The sequence below is a fragment of the Nuphar pumila genome, chromosome 4, assembly GCF_984573655.1.
Source record: "Nuphar pumila chromosome 4, dmNupPumi1.hap1.1, whole genome shotgun sequence".
Taxonomy (NCBI): Eukaryota; Viridiplantae; Streptophyta; class Magnoliopsida; order Nymphaeales; family Nymphaeaceae; genus Nuphar; species Nuphar pumila.
The window spans coordinates 121,984,575-122,008,128 of record NC_143252.1 but is presented as its reverse complement, the minus strand read 5'-3'; the positions used below and the strand labels follow the sequence as shown (position 1 = coordinate 122,008,128).

General features: G+C 35.9%; 1 protein-coding gene across 1 annotated transcript in view; it reads left to right on the top strand.

Annotated features, from left to right (window-relative positions):
• Nucleotides 1-22,942, top strand: part of LOC149840860 (polyphosphatidylinositol phosphatase) — a 28,693-nt gene extending 5,751 nt beyond the window's left edge. Inside the window, exons 4-7 of the mRNA XM_090004568.1 lie at nucleotides 214-357; nucleotides 6,887-7,101; nucleotides 7,185-7,443; nucleotides 22,653-22,942. Of these exons, the coding sequence (XP_089860694.1) occupies nucleotides 214-357; nucleotides 6,887-7,101; nucleotides 7,185-7,443; nucleotides 22,653-22,790 (756 nt within the window). The 3' untranslated portion in view covers nucleotides 22,791-22,942. The remainder of the gene's footprint in view (nucleotides 1-213; nucleotides 358-6,886; nucleotides 7,102-7,184; nucleotides 7,444-22,652) is intronic.
• Nucleotides 22,943-23,554: the final 612 nt, after the last annotated feature.

Sequence of the window (23,554 nt, the reverse complement as noted above, 5' to 3'; positions counted from 1 at the left end):
CTGCTTCTTCTTCTTCTGACTCTCATTCTTGATAACATATCATATACACGAATAGTATATCAGTGTTTGATATGTTGTAATTTTCAAACATGTTCAGTTTGCAGCTTGGTTATTAGTGTTTTTCCATTGTATATTAGAATTAATTTAGTGTTGCATTTCTTATGTGGTTTCTTAACATCCATTTCTTACTTCCTCATATGTAGAAATTCGCAGGTGTCAATGGCCAGAAGTAATGTTATTATTTTGACAGACCCAGCTTCCAACCTATCATACCACAGAAACAATGTTGTCGTATTCCCCATCCATGGAAACTATTCAAGGGAGAATTTGATGCTTCAAAGAATTAAAGCTTACATTGTAAGGGTGAATTTTCATTTTTCAGTGTTTGAAAATCTTGGTTGTGTTTATGCTTTTTAAGGCCACACATGCACACACACACAAACACATTGTTTAGAGTTAGTGTTATTAGGTTAGGCTTGCGTGTCGAAATGCCTTGCTGGATAGTGAGCTTTTTTTTACTTTTCTAGCGCATCATGCTTATGCTTAAATTATGATCCTTTAGAGCTATTCATGTTGACTGATGCTGATGCTCTATCAATGACTGTTAGTGTTGGTTCTCGTATTCAGAGTTTTGTTGCTGATGAAACTAAATAATGCCAGCACAAATGAATGTTTGGAGATAATGTCCTGAGATGGGGCAGGTTTTCATGATGATGATGATGACAGTAATATGATGTTCCTACATGTTCCTGACCTACACTGGTGCTACCCTTCATGACTTTTTTGGGTTTAGTCTGAAAACTGATGCAACAACACACATGCCTATGTATGTTACACATCCATACAATATTTGCATGAGATTGCACTGTTTTTATTATGCTAATTTGGCTGGATGTGCTGCTCACAATCTATCTATAACTGCTTGCTGCACCCTTCTTGGAAGAACTAAAGATTGCTGGTAAACCAAAGGCTCCGCCTGTTTGGGCTTCGCTCATTAAGGGTGAACCCCTGCTCAGGCTTGGCTCAGGCTCATGAGCTCGTCACGAGCTGAGATAAGCTCGAGCTCGTTACGAGCTGATTAGGAGCTGGCTTGTTTTTTTTTTATATTTACAAAGAGAAACCGCCCTCAGGATCGGAGGCCTAGCCGTGCTGGCTCTGCCTGCCATACTTACAGTCGCTGTCCTGGGAGTGTAAAACTTCGTGGGCTTATCCCTTGTCTCCAGGGAAACTGGCTTGTTTTCTTTAAAAAACTATTTTAAGTGTTTTTAAAAATTTTATTATAGAAATTGCAGAGGCTTTGAAGAAAATGAAATCAAGAAGGGCAGTTGGGCCAGATGGTATACCTATCGAGGCTTGGAAATGCTTGGGAGAGAAAGGTTCAGAATGGTTGACAAATCTTTTTAACAAGATTTGGCGGACAAATAAGATGCTACATCGTGGAAAAATTCCTTCTATTGTTGATACTATAGAAGAGCTCACTATGGAGGAAAATAGACTTAGAAAAAGTACTCCAAAAGTTGATGATGACTCCGTTTTAGCTGTATCTAGACCGGGGAATCATACTCGTACTTATAAGCCGCCTCATTTTGGAAGGCAAAATGACGACTTTGATAAAAGAAAAGTTATTTGTCATCATTGTCATGAACCGGGGCACTATAGGCCTCAATGTCCAAAGTTAAAAAGAAGAGAAGAAAAAAGAGTTGCATCTGTTGAATTTGAGTCAAAAGATCAAGATGCACCTGTGTCTATGGCTCAACTGATGGAAATCCTTCAACCTCTTCTCAAAGGGGTATCCTCCTCAACCGAAGCCTCAACTGGAGCGGCAGTTGCATCTTTCTCCGGTCCAGGTAACTTTCGTTGGCTTTTAGATTCTGGTGCTTCTTTTCATATGACCCCAAATGTTAATAGTCTATCTGAATGTCTTAAAAATAACTCAAGTGTGTCAAAGGTTTTTACAGCCGATGACACATCTCTTGAAGTAAAAGGAATAGGATGTTTTGAAAATCTTCAAAAATCCAAAAGATTTTTTATCCCAGAAGTTAGATATATCCCTAAACTTAATTTGAATCTCTTATCTGTCTCGCAAATATTTGATTATGGATGTAATATCTCCTTCTCTTCTCATGGTTGTTGGGTACAGGATCGCCAGTCAGGGAAGCTGATTGGGGAAGGCCATAGAGAAGGAGGACTTTATTACATGGACTTTTTGGAATTACCCAAGAATGCATTTTGTTATAATATTTAGAAATTAGAATTAGATTTATGGCACAAAAGGCTTGGCCATCCTCATATGTCTAAAATTCAATATTTTCCAAGTTTGGAAAATTTTTGTAATTCTGAAAATTTTTCTTGTAAAGACTGCAATTTTGGCAAAATGAAAAGGTTACCATTTTTTAGTAGAACTTTTGTTTCCTCACGACCACTTGAGTTAATACATTCGGATGTTTGGGGCCCCGCACCAGTTATTTCCAAAGGTGGTTATACATATTATGTCATTTTTGTTGATGATTTTTCTAGACATACTTGGATTTATTTTCTTAAACATAAATCTGATGTCTTTGCTAACTTCCAAATATTTCATAAAATGGTTAAAAATAAGTTTCAAAATGATATTTCTGTTTTTCGCACTGATTCAGGGGGAGAATTTATGTCCAACGAATTCAAAGACTATCTCAATTTACATGGTATTACACATCAAAGATCATGTTCACACACTCCACAACAGAATGACCTAGCCGAACGCAAACATCGGCACATTATGGAAACTACTAGGACATTGCTAATTGCAAATCAAGTTCCAAAAAGTTTTTGGGCTGAAGCGGTCCTAACTGCCACCTACCTCATTAATAGAATGCCATCTTTCTCATTAAAGAATACAACTCCAATAGAAAAGCTTGTTAATTTAACTCCAGATTATTCTAGATTAAGAGTCTTTGGATGCAAATGTTTTGTTTTCACCAACAGAAATGACAAACTCTCTCCTCGTGCAATCCCATGTGCTTTTTTAGGATATGCTGATAATAAAAAATGCTACAGGTGTTTCGATTTTCAAAATGACAAATTATATGTGTCAAGAAATGTATCTTTTTTGGAAAAAGAAAGCTTCTTTGAATTTGAAAAATCCAAGGATGTCACTGAATACTCGTTTTTAATTGATCCAACTTCAAAATCCAATGAATGTGATGTTGGATGTGACCTTGACAATGATCAAAGTCCTATTGTTGTTGAAAATGATGATAATGAAGAGCAAATCCATAGGGATGTTAGTCTACAATATTCAAGACGTAGAGAGCAAAATCTTTCATGTGCATTACAAAAATACTCTGAAGTCTCACCTAGAAGAACGTCTAGAATCTCTAAACCTCCAGAAAAATTTGTGTCTTATGAATCTTTTTCACCCACGTATAGGGCCGCCATTACATTAATACAATCATATGTTGAACCATCATCCTATTCTCAAGCCAAAAATCATATAGAATGGATATAAGCCATGAAAATAGAATTGGATGCACTAGAAAAGGCCAATACTTGGACGATACAAGATATCCCTCCGGGTAAGAAACCTATAGGTTGTAGGTGGGTATACAAAGTCAAAATCAAAAGTGATGGGACCCTAGAAAGATAAAAAGCCCGTTTAGTAGCAAAAGGATATGCCCAAGAGTATGACATCGATTATGAAGAAACATTTGCTCCTGTGGCCCGTATGACCACTGTTAGAACTTTAATAGCCTTGGCCTCCATTAGAACATGGCCTATCTTTCAATTAGATGTCAAAAATGCTTTCCTGAATGAGAATCTCGTTGAAGAAGTATACATGGAAGCCCCACCTGGTATTAGTATCCCTAAGGGTAAAGCTCTTCGTCTAGAAAAAGCTCTTTATGGTCTTAAACAGGCTCCAAAAGCCTGGTATGACCGATTTAGTCATGTTATGCTTGATATTGGTTTTCAACCTTGTTTAACTGACACTGCTTTGTTTGTTAAGAAATCTGATGCAGGCATCATTATTCTTCTTCTCTATGTGGACGATATGATCATCACCGGAGGCGACAAACAGGGAGTTGCAAATATCAAATCTCTTCTTAAAACTCACTTTGAAATAACTGACTTAGGTTTATTAAGATATTTTTTAGGCATTGAAGTTGCTTATTCCCTTCGGGGGTATTTGATATCTCAATCTAAATTTGCTCTTGATATCGTTTTCAGGTCTGGAATTACAGATGATAAGAAAGTAGACACTCCAGAAGTTGTCAATGTTAAAATGAAAATTGATGATGGAGAACTTCTTGATGATCCTACTCCTTATAGACAATTTGTTGGAGCTCTTTCTTATCTTTCCATTACTAGGCCAGATATAACTTATGCAGTTCATACAGTCAGTCAGTTTCAGCATGCTCCCACCTCCATGCACATGAGAACGATTTTGCGTATTATTAGATACTTAAAATCCTCTCTTTCACGATGACTCTTCTTGTCTGCTTCATCTTCATTAAATTTAATTGTATATACTGATGCTGACTGGGGAGGTGATCCCAATAATAGACACTCAACTACTGGTTTTTGTGTGTTCCTAAGTGAAACCTTAATTTCGTGGAGGTGCAAGAAGCAGCAAAAAGTCTCTCTTTCCTCCACCGAAGCTGAATACAGAGCCATGGCAACCACCACTATGGAGGTTGTTTGGCTCGGACGATTGCTAGCAGATATGGGAGCTAAAGCAACGCAAGCTTCAAAGATGTGTTGTGACAACAAAAGTGCGATCTACATTGCAAGCAACCAGACATTTCATGAGCGCACTAAACACATTGAGATGGACTGTCACTATGTCAGAGAGGAATACTTACATGGAACCATTGATCTGCCATATGTTACGTCAGAATATCAATTAGCAGACTTCTTCACCAAGCCTCTCGCTGCTCCCAAATTTCACTTCTTCTTAGACAAACTTTCGCTCATTGTACCGTAAGTTTGAGGGGGAGTGTTAAAATGTAAACTGTAATATATATATATATTATTTAATATTATTATATTTTCTTTTATTATTTTTCTTTATTTTCTTTTTTAGCATCTAGTTCAATAGAAACTAGATATTTGATCCAGTCAAGTTCCAACAGGAACTTGACTGTGCAAATAGCTGTTGGACTGTAGTCCTACAACTATAATAAATGCTGTTGGACTATAGTCCAACAGCTATAATAATAAATGCTGTTGGACTGTAGTCCAACAGCTATATTAAGAGACGTTGGAATCCAACGTCTCTTTTGGAGAGCTCAAAATGAGCTCTCCTCTCTCTTCCACTTTTTTGTATATATAGGGGTGAACCCTTTCAATGTAAATAACCATGCTTCTTAAGCATTTTGTTCATGAATAAAGTATTATTTATTTTTCAAGTGTTCTTCCTTTTATACCCTTTCAAGGGTCATGCTTGTAGTGTCTCCAATAGACACTTGTTTGTGAGTTATTTGTGCATTTGTTGAAGACCACCATTTCATTACAGTTACCTGGATCCGAAAAAGATGCAACAACTGCTCCAATTGAGGCTTCAGTTGAGGAGGATGCCCTCTTGAGAAGAGGTTGAAGGATCTCCATTAATTGAGCCATAGATACAAGTGCATCTTGATCTTTTGATTCTGATTCAACAGATGCAACCCTCTTTTCTTCTTTTCTTTTTAACTTTGGACATTGAAGCCTATAGTGCCCCGACTCATGACAATGGTGGCAAATGACTTTTCTTTTGTCAAAGTCACCATTCTGTCTACCAAAATGTGGCGGCCTATAAGTATGCACATAGTTTTCCGGTCTAGACACACAGATAGAACAAAATCATCTTCAGATTTTGGAGTATTTTTTCTAAGTCTATTTTCCTCTATAGTCAGTTCCTCTATAATATCAACGATAGAAGGAATCTTTTTATGATATAAAAGGGCCGATTTGGTTGACTCAAATTCTGGCCTTAAACCATTTACAAGTTTTTGTGTGTTTTTAGGTGATTCTCTCATTTCTTGAAAATGCAAAAAACAATAGAAAGTGTCTTTATTCTTCACAGAAGCTGAATATAGAGCAATGGTTATTGCAACAACCGAGATCGTGTAGATGAAATCTTTACTCTTAGACATGGGTGTTGATATTTCAGAATCTTCAAAGTTATGCTGCGACAACAAAAGTGCCATATATATTGCCAGCAACTATACATTTCATGAAAGAACAAAACATATCGTGATGGATTGCTACTATATTCGAGAAGAATACTTGAAGGGGACGATTACTTTAACATATGTTCAGTTCGAGTATAAGATTGTGGACTTCTTCACCAAAGCTCTTCCTCTACCTCTTTTTTTTGTTTCTTCTTAACAAGCTTTCGATGATCTCACCGTAAGTTTGAGGGAGAGTGTTAATATATATATATATATCAGGGGTATTTTGGTCTTTGTGTATATATAGTCCAATAGGGGCGGTATTATACTCTTTATTTTCCTTTTAGTTTATTTTTTGTTTTTCTTTTGATTTTTGTTTTTTTTTTAAATTTTTTTAACTTGTTGACTGTTGGGAAGCAGTCCAACTAGTCGTTGGACTGTTTCCTCCTTTATGTTGTATGGATTGCTCTATAAATAGAGCCCATTTGTAAAGTGTAAAGTATGCTTTTTAGTATGTAAGTTGTGAATATAAAAAAACTCTTATTTCTATTGTGTTCCCGGGGAGATTGTATTCGGTCCATTAGAGACCATATTGTGATCAACTTGTGTAGCCCTTTGTTGGCATTGTGATTGTGCACTCCATGTTTCATTTCAGTGGCAAACTGTTCTACATGACTAGAGGAATTCTCGTATGCTATGATATTTTCCATTGTGATTACCTATACTTTCCCCCTGCTATTGATTATTCTTTTCTGCAGGCTTTTCTAGGAGCAAAGCTTGATGAAGTTGAGGGGCAGAAACTTATCTCACATTTCATCTTCACTGATTCAGACTTGGCAATTGTTGATGATCTTAGTTGTGTATTTGAGAACCATCCACAATTTCATCTGGCTCTCACTTTTCGGAACAATAAAAATCAGCCTCTTAATTCAGGAGTAATTGCAGTAAGGGGCACACGTGATGGAATTCTCATGTGTGTACAATGTCTTTTCCTGTATCCGTTTGTAATGCAATTTTCTGTTGTCATTCATGCTCTTATCTTGTCTTTTATTTCAGGGCAAAGGCATTTCTGGAAGAAGTACTAAAGATTTATATGACCAAATTTATTAAAGCTTCTTACATGCTTGGAGATCAACTTTCCCTTGCTTGGATTGTAAAAGACCACCCTTCATTTGATTCTAAAAGATTTACCAAACCAGAAGCTTTTGTGGATGAAATACATGGAGCAGTGGTGTTATTTTTACCGTGTTTAATTTACAACTGGACACCGCCCGAAGGTGCAGGGCAGTTTCATGGAATGCCTGTGGATGTAAAGGTAAGGTTTGCATCTTCTAAGTACATGTTTCATATTATCTGTTTATTGTTACATGTAGAAGTTTCCTGTGTATGGCCATGTGCATACAGTTAATCTTCAATCACGGTAATGTTTAATAAGCTTGGTTCTCGAAAGTTTGAATGCATTGTCTAGTTAACAATGTTATTGTAGAGACTTTCCCCATTAACAAAGAAAAAGAAAAGAGTAATAAGGCACTGTGCTGTGGTCAATGTGAACATAGGAATAATGAAAAAACTAATCAATCAGATTTGATTAATCAAGAATCTGATCAAAGGCACATGTTCACTGTGTTCAAGTCTCCTGATCAGATCTAAAGATCATAGGTTAGAGACCTTTTGGCACTCTGATCAGTCTATTATTCAGATCTGACGGGATTGAAACAGATCTCATCAGAGACATCGAGTGTGCTCTGATCAGGATCAATACCAAACCAAATTGATTGACAATGGAAACAGAACTGATTAGAAAAATCAAGTGTATTCTAACCAGATCTGAGAAAAGTCTAAAGGGAGCAGAAGTGATTAGAAACAGTAAACTATATTCTAATCAAATCTGAGGAAAAACAAAAGCCAGGAAGAAATAAGGGAAGATAGGAAGAAAGAGGAAATCTGAAATGAAAAGAAGATGAACAACAGAGAAGAAGAGAAAGCACACTATTAAAACAGTAAAACACGATGGATATAGCTTACTGAAAGAAAAGTAAACCTGCAATGAACCGCTGGCTCTAATACCATTTAAGGAAGAAGGGGAGAGAAGAGAGGAAGTACTGACTCAGAAAGTTGCCCATACAATCCCTATTGTGGGGCACCCTCTATTAGCAGCTATTTATAATTAGAATATTGCCACATGAGTACTACGTTGTTGTTAAATATATGTGTATATACATATAATATAATATATATATATATAGGGATGGGAGTAACGGTGGATGACATCTCATCCACTGGTATGTCGGATGCATGCCCGCCACTGATCGCGCACGCAATCAGCGGCAGGTGCGTGTTAAGGGAAAAACACCCTTTAGTGGCGGTCGCGACTGCCACTAAAGTGTTTTTTCCACTCAGGTCTTTAGTGGCGGTCCAAGACCACCACTAAAAACCTATGTCACATGGGTGCGGGTGCAGGTGCGGGGGTGCGGCACTTTAAAAAAACTTGGGTGCGGGGGTGCGGCAAAAATATAAAAAATTATATATAAAGTCCAAAAGTTGAACATAAATGACCCTGGGTGCGTTGACTGCACCCAGGATCAGGTTGACCGCATCAGGTGCGGGTGTGACGCGGGTGCGGCACCTAGTTGGAGAGTCCCTGTGACATAGCTAAAAAACCTTTTTTGATACATGCGGCGTGCTGTAGCGCGTTCGACGTTATTGTCGTCTGCCATTACTCTACTCCCTATATATACACCTTTGTAGTATATATATATATATATATATATATATATATATATATATATATATATATATGTGTGTGTGTGTGTGTGTGTGTGTGTGTGTGTGTGTATTTAGGATTTTATCTCTTGTATTTTTTTTGTTTTTTTATTTCCTGTATTTTATCCCCTTTATAGGGGTATTTTTGTCATTGTTAGCTAGCTGTTAGGCTAGGTCTAATGGCTAGTTAGTTAGCCATTGGACTAGGCTAACGGCTAGTCCTCTCTCTCTTTGCCGTACATATATGGGGTAAAACCCCTCCTATCAGTTTTTTGTCACTAAGCTAAAGTGGGATCATTGTCCACTTGTTGCTTCATGGCCCTGTACCGTAGCCATATTATAATTAACTGTGTGTGTGTGTGTGTGTGTGTGTTCCTACCATGGAACAAAAATAGGATGTCATGTCCAACAATGACCTGTAAACAGGTGAACAATTCCATTAGAGGTTTGGGCATTCCTTCTAGCCACATTTCTACCAGGCAACAATTAGACACAATTTCAGCAGTTTGCTTTCGGTGGTCGCATTGCAAAATACAATTATGTGAATCTCTTTGATATAATTGCCACCCCTCTACGATTCCTTCCTTCTTGGTTGTAATCAATGCTACTAGTGGTGATTTCAAGTTTCTTGAAGAATAAAGTATTTTCAATTTTCCATCATGCAAGCAATAGGAGATTTCTAAAGAAAATGTACTCGTGTTCAGTCATTGAATCATCTAACTTCAAATGCACATTATGTCAGCACCGCTACAAAAGGCGAAGTTCATCATTTTGGATGCACCCTAAACCCCAGAAAGTCTATTTATGAATCAAGAAAAACAATGCATAAGTATGCTATGCAAGAAAAGTAAAATAAATATAACTGAAACATTTCCCAACATCTCCTTGCCTAAGTTGCATCATCAAAGGCAGCATACACATTCTTGAATAATCTCATGAACAGGCACCGATGCACGTCTATGTCTAGTGACTTTTAAACTTCTGCCTAGAGGAAATGCTATCAGACACTAGGTATTCCTTATTCTGTAATCTAATAACAATGAAGGAATACAAGGCTACAAGCCAATAACACACACCACTAAGGGCAATACAAATGCACTATGCAAAGAGCAAGAGAGCAGCATAAAAAATATATATTTTATTGACAAATAATTCTTTTGGGATGAAGGCGTAGTTGTTGTTGTATTGACAAATAATTCTCATGAATCATGCATAATAATGGGTTGACCCATTTAAACACATATGATAGAGGAAAAAGGGAGACCACACTAGCCGTTGGAAGTGTCTAACTGCTAGTCTAACTAGCTGAACTCCTAATCGCTAATTCAACAACCATAAAGCAAAAAAAGAAAAAAAGAAAAAAATATATTTTAAATATATTATACATATACATATATATACATTAAATATACATACATATATACATAAATAGTGTATATATATATATATATATATATATATATATATATATATATATATATATATATATATATATATATATATAATTGGGTAGTCCGTCTGACGTTACATCGGACAAGCGTGCGCCACTAATATTTTAAGCGACTGGCAACACACGCTAATTCAGTAGAAAAGGACCATTTAGTGATGGTCTAAACCACTACTAAATGTCTTTTTCCTACTAAGACCTTTAGCGGTAGTCCATGACTTCTGCTAATTTGTCATTTTGCATAAAATCAATACGTCCCGCATGTTCGACGATCGTTCGATGATTGACTTGTCACGAAACATTAGAGCAGAAAGATAATGTCACAAAGTGATTAGAAAATACACAAGCACACAAGCAATAGGCCACTAATGGGCAAGAATACAACAAGCCACAAAGTGGCAACAACAATAAAACTAAGAAAGAGAGCTAAAATATAAGAACTTTCGTAGAGAAAAGCTTAAAGAATACATGGGCCAATGCCCCTTATTTATACACAAAATGGGACCTAAGGAGGGGCTTCTATAGAGTCGTTGGAGCCCCTCCAACAGTCATATTTATGATTGTTGGAGGGGTCCAATGACTCTATGGTGGGACCCCTCCAATGATGAAAAAATGAAAAAAGTAAAAAGAAAAAATAAAAAAGACAAAAAAGGAAAAAAAGAAAAAAAAGGAAAAAAGGAAAAAGCATATTAAAAAATGAATATGCGTGTTAAAAGGAAATAGCTATTTTACCCCTAGTGGGTATTACAAAATAAATATATATATCTAGGTAGACACGTAGACATATATATTGAATATATATGTATATGTCTCTCTCTCTCTCTCTCTCTATATATATATATATATATATATTACAATACAATTAAACACCCCCCCTCAAACACATGGTGAGATCACCGAGAGTTTGCTAAGGAGAAAGTAGATGTGAGGCGATGACAAAGCTTTGGTGAAGAAGTCCGCTAGTTGATACTCAGAAGTAACATAGGGTAGTTGAATGGTACCCCATAAGAATTTGTCGCGAATATAGTAGTAATCCATCTCTATGTGCTTTGTTTATTCATGGAAGGTGCGGTTGCTAGCAATGAAAATATATCTCGTTATTTCATTACAGCTTCAAAGGAGTAGAGAAAAAAACGCCTATATCTTTGAGCAAACTTCTCAACCAGACAAGTTCAGTGGTAGTGGTGGTCATCGCTCGGTACTCAACCTCCATGGAAGAAAGAAAAACTTTCTGTTGTTTCTTATATCTTCAAGAAATTAGTGACTCTCCAAGAAAAGCACAATAACCTGTTGTAGAAATACAATCATCGGGGTTACCCCCCAATCAGAGTCAGTATAAGCAAGTAAATTAAGACATGAAGAGGATGATAAGAATAGTTCTTTTGTTATGGTTTCCTTTAAATATCTGATAATCCTCATAACGACCGCCATGTGAATTGAAGTAGGAGCAGTCTGAAATTGACTTGTACTGTGAACAACATGAGTAATATCTGGCCTGGTGATAGACAAATATATGAGTGAACCAATCAGCTGATGATAAGGAGTGGGATCTGCTAAAGGAGTTACATCATTGACTCTCATCTTAGCATTGATTACTTCTGGAGTCTCCACTTTCTTGTCATTAGTTAATCCAAACCGAGTAATAATGTCTGATGCAAGCTTCATCTGAGATAAAATATACCTCCTAGGAGAGTATGCAACTTCAATCTCTAAAAAATACCTTAAAAAACCAAGATCAGACATATCAATTTTTTTTTTTGAGAATATTTTTAATAAGCTCAATGCCTTTTTTATCGTTTTCAGTGATGATCATATCATCAACATATAACAATAAGATAGTTATGCGATCTTCTGTAGTCTTAACAAATAAAGCAGTATCAGTATAACAAGAGGAAAAACCATTAGCAAAAACTACTTTGCCAAATAAATCATACCAAGCTTTTAGAGTTTGTTTGAGACCATAAAAAGCTTTGTTAAGTTTTATAACGTTTCCTTTACCAATCTCAAGACCCGACGGAGGATCCATAAACACTTATTCACAAAAATTTCCATTTAAAAAGGTATTTTTAACATCAAGTTGATAGATAGGCCATTGTTTAATAGATGTTAAAGCGATCAAGGTTGGTACACTAGTCATCCTAGCTATCGAAGCAAAAGTTTTCTCATAATCGATTCCATATTCTTGGACGTATCCTTTAGCAACTAACCTAACTTTGTATCTTTCTAAGGTTTCATCGCTTTTAGTTTTGACCTTATATACCCATCTACATCCAATAGCCTTTTTTCCTAATGGTTGACTTACAATGGTCGAAGTGTTTGCCTTGTTAAGAGCTTCTAGCTCAAGTTTCATAGCATCAATCCAATGTGGATGTTGCCTAGCTTCTTTAAAATTGAAAGGCTCATGATAGGAATGTATCATCATTAGACAAGTTCTATATGTCGTAGAAAAAAAGTCATATGACACAAATTTTTGAGGTCTACTATTTCTAAAGGATCGTCTAAGTTGGGTTTCTTCAACTCGATCTTCTAAGGAGAGATCTTGAGAGTATCTATTGAAAGCATTTTGATGTTCATTCCCCTCATGCCGAGTATATACATGAATATCATTAGAATCCTCATTGCGAGGATTATCAATTATATGTGACAAATCAACATTTTATGTGAATTGTCATTACAACTATGATCACAAATTAGATCACTTGTAGACTTAGTTCTAGGTACTAAGTCAAATAGAAAAGAGTAATCAACTTCTTCTTTAGATTTTTGAATTTCAAAACCATTTGTTCTTCAAGAAAAGTTACATTTCTTGAGACATAAAGTTTATTGTTTTGTATATCATAACACCTATAACCTTTTTTATTTTCACCATAGCCAATAAAAGCACATTCAAGAGCTTTTGGTGATAATTTATCTTGTCCTTGAAAAATAACAAAGCATTTACAAAAAAAAATTCAATCTTTTAAAATCTGAAGATATTTTGAATAATTTTTTGAAAGAGAAAACATTTTTTAAAGAGGAGGAAGGCATACGATTTATAAGATAAGTTGCGGTAATAATAGCTTCGGCCCAAAAATTTTTTGAAACATTTTTAGAAACGAAAAGAGTTCTTGTTGTTTCAATGAGATGCCTATGTTTCTTCTCGACAAGTCCATTTTGTTGAGGAGTTTTTGGACAAGATCTTTGATGTATAATGCCGTTTAGTTTAAGATAGTTTGAAATTCTTTTGACATGCATTCTCATTCAGAATTAGATCTAAAAATAGCTATGTTGTTTTGAAATTGATTTTGAATAAGAACATGAAATTCTTTAAAATTAGAGAAGACATCGGATTTGTTTTTAATAAAATACACCCATGTATATCTAATAAAGTCATTAACAAAGACAACATAATATGAATAACCTCCTTTGGACATAACGGGTGCCCGTTCCCATACATCGGAATACACTAGTTCAAGTGGTCTTTTGGAAACAAAATTACTATGTGAATACGGAAGCAAATGTATTTTTTCAAGGATACAATCATTGCAAGTAAATATTTTTTCATTACAATTTTTTTCCAAGAATGGAAAGACAACTTGAAAATACTAGGATGACCAAGTCTTTTATGCCAAGTCTTAATATCTTTAGATTGAACATAATTACAAAAAGATTTGGATGGCAAAAACAAAAAATCCATGTAATATAGATCTTCTCTTCTATGGCCTTGTCCAATCCGCTTTTCAGACCGGAGATCCTGCACATAGCAATGGGTTGGTGAAAAAGAGACATTACATCCAAAATCAGTGATTTGAGTGTAATGAAAAGAGACGGAAGCACCAATAGAGCAAAAGTCACTCCTTAAGAGTGACTACAAGAGCCAAGAACACAAACACCAAATGTGCACACACAAAAACTCACAAATATAGGAAATGACTTAAAGTCATAAGTTGGATTTATTGAAGAAAGGAAGAGAAGGGTGTAAAAACCCATACATTTAAGAAGGAAAGACCTCCGCTATTTATAGAGGAGGGAAGCACTAAAAGGAACCACAAGGGGGGCTCCCTTGTAGTCGTTGGGAGCCCCAACGGTCAGAAATCTGACCGTTGGAGCCCCAACGACTACAAGTGTGGGGCCCCCTTGTGGTCATTACAAAAAGGAAAAATAAAGAAAAAAAAGAAAAAGGAAAAAAGAGAAAAAAGAGAAAAAATAAAAAAGAAAAAGATACATATGTGATTTTACAAGAATACCCCTATCGGGTATTTATCTAAATGAGAAATAGTATATATATACATATATGTATATATATATATACTTATATATATACGAATGTATATATATATATATATAAGTATATATATATATATATATATATATATATATATATATATATATATATATATATATATATATATATATATATATATATATATTAACACGCCCCCTCAAACTTTATGGGGAGAAGATCGAAAGTTTGCTAAGGAGGAACATAAATCGTGGAGTTGGAAGCGCTTTGGTGAAAAAGTCAGCCAGCTGATATTCTGAAGTAACATATGGTAATGAGATAGTCCCTCTGAGATATTCGTCTCGAACATAATGGTAATCCATCTCGATATGCTTTGTCCGTTCATGAAAGGTGTGATTGCTGGCAATGTATATCGCACTTTTGTTATCACAGCAGAGCTTGGTAGGAGTGGAAATGAGGACGCCCATGTCAGCAAGGAGACTTCTGAGCCATACGATTTCCATAGTTGTCATCGCCATAGCCCGATACTCAGCTTCAGTAGATGATAAGGAGACTTTCTGCTGCTTCTTGCATCTCCACGAGATGAGAGATTCACCTAAAAAGATACAAAGACCCGTAATTGAGATTCGATCATTGGGATTGCCTCCCCAGTCAGCATCAGTAAAAGCAGTCAATTCAAGAGATGAGGAAGAGGATAAGAAGAGTCCCTTTGAGATGGTGTTTTTGATATATCGCACAATTCTCATTACGGCCGCCATATGAACCGTGGTAGGTGCGTGCTGGAACTGGCTTGCTGCATGAACCGCATGAGCTATGTCAGGACGGGTGATGGATAGATAAGTGAGGGATCCAATTAATTGACGGTAGGGAGTTGGATCTTCAAGAAGAACACCATCTTCAAGTCTAAGTTTTGCATTGATAACTTCGGGAGTCTCAACTTTCTTTTCATCAGATATTCCTGATTTGGTACAAATTTCAGCAGCTAACTTCATCTGAGATAAGATGTATCCACGTTCGGAATAAGCCACTTCAATACCTAAAAAATATCGCAAATAACCAAGGTCAGACATATCAAAGGTATCTTTTAGCATAGACTTAACATCATTTACTCCCTTTTTATCATTCCCAGTGATGATCATATCATCAACATACAGCAGAAGCATAATAATGGAGTCACCTGTTCTTTTCACAAAAAGAGCAGTGTCAGTATAACAAGAAGAAAATCCTAAATTTATTAATACGTTACTAAACCTATCATACCAAGCCTTAGGTGTTTGCTTAAGACCATATAAAGCCTTTTTTAATTTCAAAATTTTTCCATTTAAATCCATACCTGGAGATGGTTCCATATACACTTCTTCATTTAAATTACCATTCAAAAAGGCATTTTTAACATCAAGTTGAAAAATTGGCCATTTTTTAACTGCGGCTATAGCAATAAGAGCTCGAACACTAGTCATTCGAGCAACGGGGGCAAAGGTTTCATCATAATCTACCCCATACTCTTGGGCATATCCTTTGGCTACCAACCTAGCCTTATACCTTTCCAATGAACCATCACTCTTAGTTTTTACTTTAAAAACCCATCTACATCCGATGGGTTTCTTGCCATTGGGAGGATCAATGATTTCCCAAGTTTGTGCCTTTTTAAGAGCATTAAGTTCAAGTTGCATAGCTTCATTCCAATGAGCATATTGCTTAGCATCATTGTAATGAGATGGTTCATGAAAAGAGTGAAGAGCAAGAAGGCATGCTCGAAAGTTAGGCGAAAAAGAATCATAAGAAACAAATCTATTTGGTATTTTGGAAATCCGATTTGATCTTCTTTGAGAATTCTCTTCGGTGAACTCATTTTGGGAAAATTTTTCAAGGGCACAAGGAGGATTCCTTTCATTCCTTCTAGAGTAGACTTGAATTTGTCTTGAAACATTTTCTTCAAAGTTTTGATTTGATCATCGTTTGGATGTTCAACAAGATCTTCACTAAGAGATTCATTAGAATCAATATGATCATCTATGATGTTTTCTTTAGGCAATAAGTCAAATAAGAATGAATAATCAATATTTTCATTCGGTTGGTGCGAAAAACCACTTTACTCTTCAAGGAATGTGATATCTTTAGAGATATAAAGCTTATTTTTAAGTATGTCAAAACATCTATACCCTTTTTGTTTTTCGCCATATCCCAAAAAAATACATTCAATAGCCCTAGGGGAAAGTTTATCATTCTTGTGAGTTAAAACAAAACATTTACATCCAAAAATTCTTAGCCTTTTGTAATCGAGAGACATATTGTAAAGTTTTTCAAATGGAGAAAGATTTTTTAAAGAGGACGAAGGGGTTCTATTGATAAGATATGTAGAGGTTAGAACCGCTTCGGCCCAAAAGGATTTTGGAATGTTTCTTGAGATTAATAACGTTCTTGTAGTCTCTATTATGTGCCTATGCTTTCTTTCTGCAAGTCCATTTTGTTGTGGAGTGTTGGGACAAGAACGTTGGTGGAAAATTCCATTTTCTTTTAAATAGTTTTGAAAATCATTGGACATATATTCGCCTCCCGAATCGGATCTAAGAATAGATAAATTTCCCAAAAATTGGTTTTTGACCATTGCATGAAATTCTTTAAAGAAGGAGAAAACTTCGGATTTGCGACTTAGGAAGTAAATCCACGTGAATCGAGTAAAATCATCAATAAATACCACATAATACGAAAAACCTCCTTTAGACAAAATAGGGGAAGGTCCCCACACATCGGAATGAATAAGTTCAAATGGCCGAGTGGTAAAGTAACTTCTTTGTGGAAATGGAATAGCTTTAGATTTCCCAAAAATGCAATCTTTACAAGTCATGTGATTGTCTTTACAAGTATTGTTCAAAAACGGAAAAAGAGACATTTTTACAAAATTTGGATGGCCAAGTCTCTCATGCCATATTCCAATACTTTTGTCTTTTACAAGATTTCATGATGCCTTAGATGGGAGAGTCAAAAAATCCATAAAGTAGAGGTCACCCCTTCTATGGCCTTGCCCAATCAGCTTCCCTGGCTGGAGATCCTGCACGGTGCAATCCTTAGGTGAGAAAGAGACTTGGCATCCATGATCGGTGATCTGAGATACGGAAAAAAGATTTAAATTTATTTTAGGAACGATTCTTACTTTAGGAACAAAGAAGTTTTTAAAATCAAGAGATCCAATACTTTCAATTTTTAGTGATGTACCATCGGCCGTTGAAACACAAGAAGATATAGGTTCGGAAAAAATATTTGAAAGAGAATTTTTATGAGATGTCATATGAAAAGAAGCACCGGAGTCTAGTATCCACATACCTGGAGGAGATGAAGAGTAGGCAATGGCGGCCCCGGATGTTGAAGGAGAAGTCTTGAGAAGATGTTGAAGAACTTCGGAGATGTGATTTAGAGTTTCTTTGATATCTCCTTCTTTGGTACTTTCTTCCTTCTTTGGAGAAGTTTCCCCAACCACGACAACTTTTCCTTTGAGTTTTGGACAAGCCGGTCTAATGTGACCCGGTTCATTACAATAATGGCATATTATTCCCCTTCTAGGCCCATTGATATTTTTGTTAAAGTGGGGAGGTCTATATGCTTTAACATTTGATCCGGGCCTATTAACGGCCAAAACTTCATCATTCCTAATGCTCAAGCCAAGTCGAGTTTCTTCTTGACATACCTCGGCAAGAGCATCTTCAATAGGTAGGGCTTTGCTTCTATGGAGAAGAGATGCCCTCACTTGTTCAAATTCCGGGCGAAGTCCATGAAGGAATTGAAAAAAGTGCTCCTTTTCAATTTGTTCCCTTCTTAGTTCAATGTCTTTTGGAGCAACCCATTTGGGCTCAAGAAGGGCAAGCTCATCCCAAAGAGGAGTTAGAGAGCTAAAATAGTCCCGGACACTCATATCCATTTGTTTGGTGGAACGAATTTTTTCTTGGCAAAAGAATTGCCGAGCAAGATCCTTTTGGGTATACATACCCTTAAGAAAAAACCAAGCCTCATTGGCTCTTCTAAACTTGGCAATATTGACACAATTTTTAAGATCTACGTTGTTCATAAACCATGCCAAGATTTTAGCATGGTTGCTTTCCCAATCCTCGATTTTGGATTGATGTTCATTAATGGCTTTGATGCGCTCATCGCCATCTAAAGCCTTTTCAACTTCATTTTCAATTTTGGTAAGAACAAGAGAGGGTTCGGGAGTAGTCCCCATAACAAAACCCCAAAGTTTCTTACCTCTAAGATGATTTTCCATAGCGGAGGCCCACATGAGATAGTTGGACCCATTTAGCTTGAAAGAGAGCTCCACTTTAGAGTCACGTTCCATCGGCACCAAATATACTTCCTTTCTTCAAAACTTTGAGAGGCACGCTTTCCAAGATGTCAAAAGAGAAGCCCAATCACCAACCGAGCTCTGATACCATGTAATGAAAAGAGGCGAAAGCACCAATAGAGCAAAAGTCACTCCTTAAGAGTGACTACAAGAGCCAAGAACACAAACACCAAATGTGCACACACAAAAACTCACAAATATAGGAAATGACTTAAAGTCATAAGTTGGATTTATTGAAGAAAGGAAGAGAAGGGTGTAAAAACCCATACATTTAAGAAGGAAAGACCTCCTCTATTTATAGAGGAGGGAAGCACTAAAAGGAACCACAAGGGGGGCTCCCTTGTAGTCGTTGGGAGCCCCAACGGTCAGAAATCTGACCGTTGGAGCCCCAACGACTACAAGTGTGGGCCCCCCTTGTGGTCATTACAAAAAGGAAAAATAAAGAAAAAAAAGAAAAAGGAAAAAAGAGAAAAAAGAGAAAAAATAAAAAAGAAAAAGATACATATGTGATTTTACAAGAATACCCCTATCGGGTATTTATCTAAATGAGAAATAGTATATATATACATATATGTATATATATATACTTATATATATACGGATGTATATATATATAAGTATATATATATATATATATATATATATATATTTTAACATTGAGAGACCAAAAAAATATTTAAATTGAGTTTTTGAATAATTCTTATTTTTGGAATATGAATTTTTTTGTTTTGACCATAAACTTTTTCAAGGTTTTCTATTCCTTCAACATCTAATGATGTTCTATCGACGGTGGAAACAAATGATAAAAGTATTGAGACTTGGTTTTGATAAAAGAGATGCATTCAGAGTCATATGGAAAGAGGCACCCGAGTCAAGAATCCAATAGGACATACCTGGAATTGATGAGATTGCGTCACTGGAGGTGGAAGGTGTGGAAGAATTGATTCTCATGAATTGTTGGAGAGTTTCGGTAAGTTCTGCAATAAAGTCTTTTTTATCTCCATCTTTTTTTGATTCTTTGCTTGAATTGCTAGGAGTCTCTCCAACGGAAGCCACCTTTATTTTGAGCTTAGAACAATCCGGTCGAACATGACTCGGTTCATTACAATGGTGACAAACAATTTTTCTTTCACCACCATTGTTATTTTTCCAAAAGTGAGGCAGTTTATATGTCCTCACATTGTTTTCCGATCTTGATACCGCATGTACCTTATCAATATCTTTTTTTAAAGCCAAGCGAGTTTCTTCTTGGCACAAATCAGCTAATATTTTACTAAGAGGGGTAGAAGCCCTATGAAGAAGGGACCCTCTTAACTATTCAAACTCGGGACGGAGCCCATGAATAAATTGAAAAAATCTCTCTTTCCATTTGCTCTTGCCTCATGATAATAGTACTTCCTTCCCATTGTGGTTCGAGAAGGGCAAATTTATCCCATAATGAGGATAAAACACTATAGTAGTCTCTAATACTCATGTCTCCTTGTTTAGTTTCTCTTATTTTTTCTTGCAAAAAGAAATGCCTAGCAAGGTCTTTTTGAGTGTACATACTTTTTATAAAAAATCAAGCTTCATTTGCCTTCTTGAATTTTGCAAGATTGACGCATATTTTGAGCTCCACATTGTTCATGAACCATGACAATATCTTGGTATGCTCGCTTTCCCAATCTTTCATTTTAGATTGGTATTCTTGAATAGCTTTGGCCTTCTCTACTTCATTCAAGGCCTTCTCTTTATTTTCCTCATTCTTTGTGAGCTTTAATTGTGGTTCCGGAATGGTTCTACACACATAACCCCAATTTTTTTTACCTTTAAGATTATATCTATGGCGGCCGCCCACATCCTATAATTTGTTCTATTCAACTTGAATGAAAGATCAATCTTTGAGTCTTTGTTGGCCATTGTGGAGGAGATTGATGAAGAGCAACAAAAAGAGTGATAAAAATTACTTCACGCTTGAGGGGAGTACTCCAATGGTACTTTCACAACCAAAGCTTTGATACCATGTCACGAAACACTAGAGCGGAAAGATAATGTCACAAAGTGACTAGAAAATACACAAGCAATAGGCCACTAATGAGCAAGAATACAAGCCACAAAGTGGCAACAACAATAAAAATAAGAAAGAGAGCTAAAATATAAGAACTTTCATAGAGAAAAGCTTTAAGAAGCTTAAAAAATACATGGGGCAATGCCCCTTATTTGCGCACAAAATGGGACCCAAGGAGGGGCTCCCATAGAGTCGTTGGAGCTCCTCCAACGGTCATATTTATGACCGTTGGAGGGGTCCAAGGACTCTATGGTGGGACCCCTCCAATGATGAAAAAAGGAAAAAGTAAAAAGGAAAAATAAAAAAGAAAAAGAAGAAAAAAAGAAAAAAGCATATTAAAAAATGAATATGCGTGTTACAAGGAAATGACTATTTTACCCCTAGTGGGTATTACAAAATAAATATATATATCTAGGTAGACACGGAGACATATATATTGAATATATATGTATCTCTCTCTCTCTCTCTCTCTCTCTCTCTATATATATATATATATATATATATATATATATATATATATATATATATATTAAACACTCCCCCTCAAACTTACGGTGAAATCACCAAAAGTTCGCTAAGAAGGAAAAAAAATCATGGTAAAGGTAGGGCTTTGGTGAAATAATGCACGATTTGATACCAGATGTAACTTAAGGTAACTCAATAGTTCCCCTTCAAGTACTCTCAAAAGTAGTGACAATTCATCTCAATGTGCTTGGTTTGTTCGTGGAAGGTATGATTGGTAACAATATATATGGTGCTCTTATCGCAACACAACTTTGATGGTTTTGAAACATCAACTCCCATATCTCTAAATGGCTAGCCAAATCTTTTTTTTTAAGGTGGGATTTTGGAGTTTGAGTTGGGGGTTAGACCCTGATTAAAACTGGTTAGGAGGTGTAAAGGGCCTTCTAGGTTCTCCATAAACCAGGTTTTGGTTAAATCCCGATTCATGAAAAGCAGGTTCTTTGTGGCCAAACAAATACATGACCTGGTTTGGCCTCTAAAGCCTGGTTTTCAAGGCCTAGGATTTTTTTATTCATTCAGATGAACCATTGCTTATTCTTTTACCATTAGATCAGGACCCAGCTTTTGGTGAAATTGTTTCTCCGTGTTTTCATCTTGTAAGCCAATATGCTATGTATTATTTTCTTTTGGTGAAACTGTTTCTCCACATTGTCAACTTGTAAGCCAATATGCTATGTACTATTTTATGCTTGCGTAGAGAGAGAGAGAGAGAGAGAGAGAGAGAGAGAGAGAGAGAGAGAGAGAGAGAGAGAGAGAGAGAGAGAGAGAGAGAGAGATTATGCTGGGTCATTTATGTACAAATCTTACCCTCATATGCCAAGGTGGTTAAATACTTTTGATTACTATTCTCTACAATCCAAACAGCAAAACCATGTTCTCTAGCAACCGAAATGACTTGGATAAAAATGGCCCAAGTTTTCTTCACTTTTTTTTCTTTCTGAACTTTTGTTAGTCATGGAAAGATCTTGTCTCTCATGTTTTTTGTTGTGCATGTTCATATCTTGATATTCTGAACATCAACGTTACTGAAGGCTGCATGGTTACGAAACTTGTCACTTTTATGACAATCATTGGTATCATCATTGTGATTTCTCTGTTACAGGCTGCAATTAACCATGAATGTCTTTTGATTTCTGAAATGCACACAGCTTCTGCAACTCATGGTGTTTGACTCTTTGCAGATCATTCATTTCAAGGGTTCAAGAAAACGGCTAATGCTTGAAGCTTGGAACTTCTTCAATTCGTCGTCTTCTCCTGATGACTTCTCTGACATGATGTGCCTTATCCTAAAAAGTGGTAGGACAAAATATGATTTTTAAGTTGAGGGTTTACTAACATTTGGATTCCGTCATTTCTTAAATTCTTTAAATCGATGGTATATTGATGTAGTTTAACATATGCTTATATGAAAATATGCCATGCTTGTGGAATTGTAAATTAAGTACAAATCAGTTGAACTGTCATGCTTTTTTCTTTTTCTGTGAATGCATATTTTCGGATGTTACACTTACTGATGCTGGTAGGAATGCAGCTAGTTAATGAGGGAGATGTTTGAGACTCATCAATAACCCATTAAAGCATTTACATGTATACACTTGCTAAGACCTAGATTTTGCAAACGTGACCATTATGATAATAAATTAATTTAGTAAAAATTTTCTTCCACCTTTGGCTCAGAGTTGTCCAAATTGTTTAATTTCCTAAAAAAATTTATGTTTGTTAATGTAGGTTTTCTCTAAAAAATTTCATTCCTCAAAAAAATGTGGATTTTGTTATTCATGCATTTTTTCACATTGTTGCATAATCTTTTGAAGTTTTTTATTTTTCATTTAATATTTCCTTTAATTCAAAATCCATTAATAAAATAAATGTGATTGAGTGTTCAGCCATATGCTATAAAGCCCTTTGCGTGGATTGAAAGGAGCCAAGAGTGTTGCTTCCTTTGTGTATGTCATGTTGTCAAAACAATCTTTTGAAGCATTAAATTCAGATTTTGTTTTAAAAAACTTTGCAGACAAAATAGAGGAAACAACAAAAAACTGAACATTGTTAGTAAAAAAAATGACATTGAATGTGCCTGAAA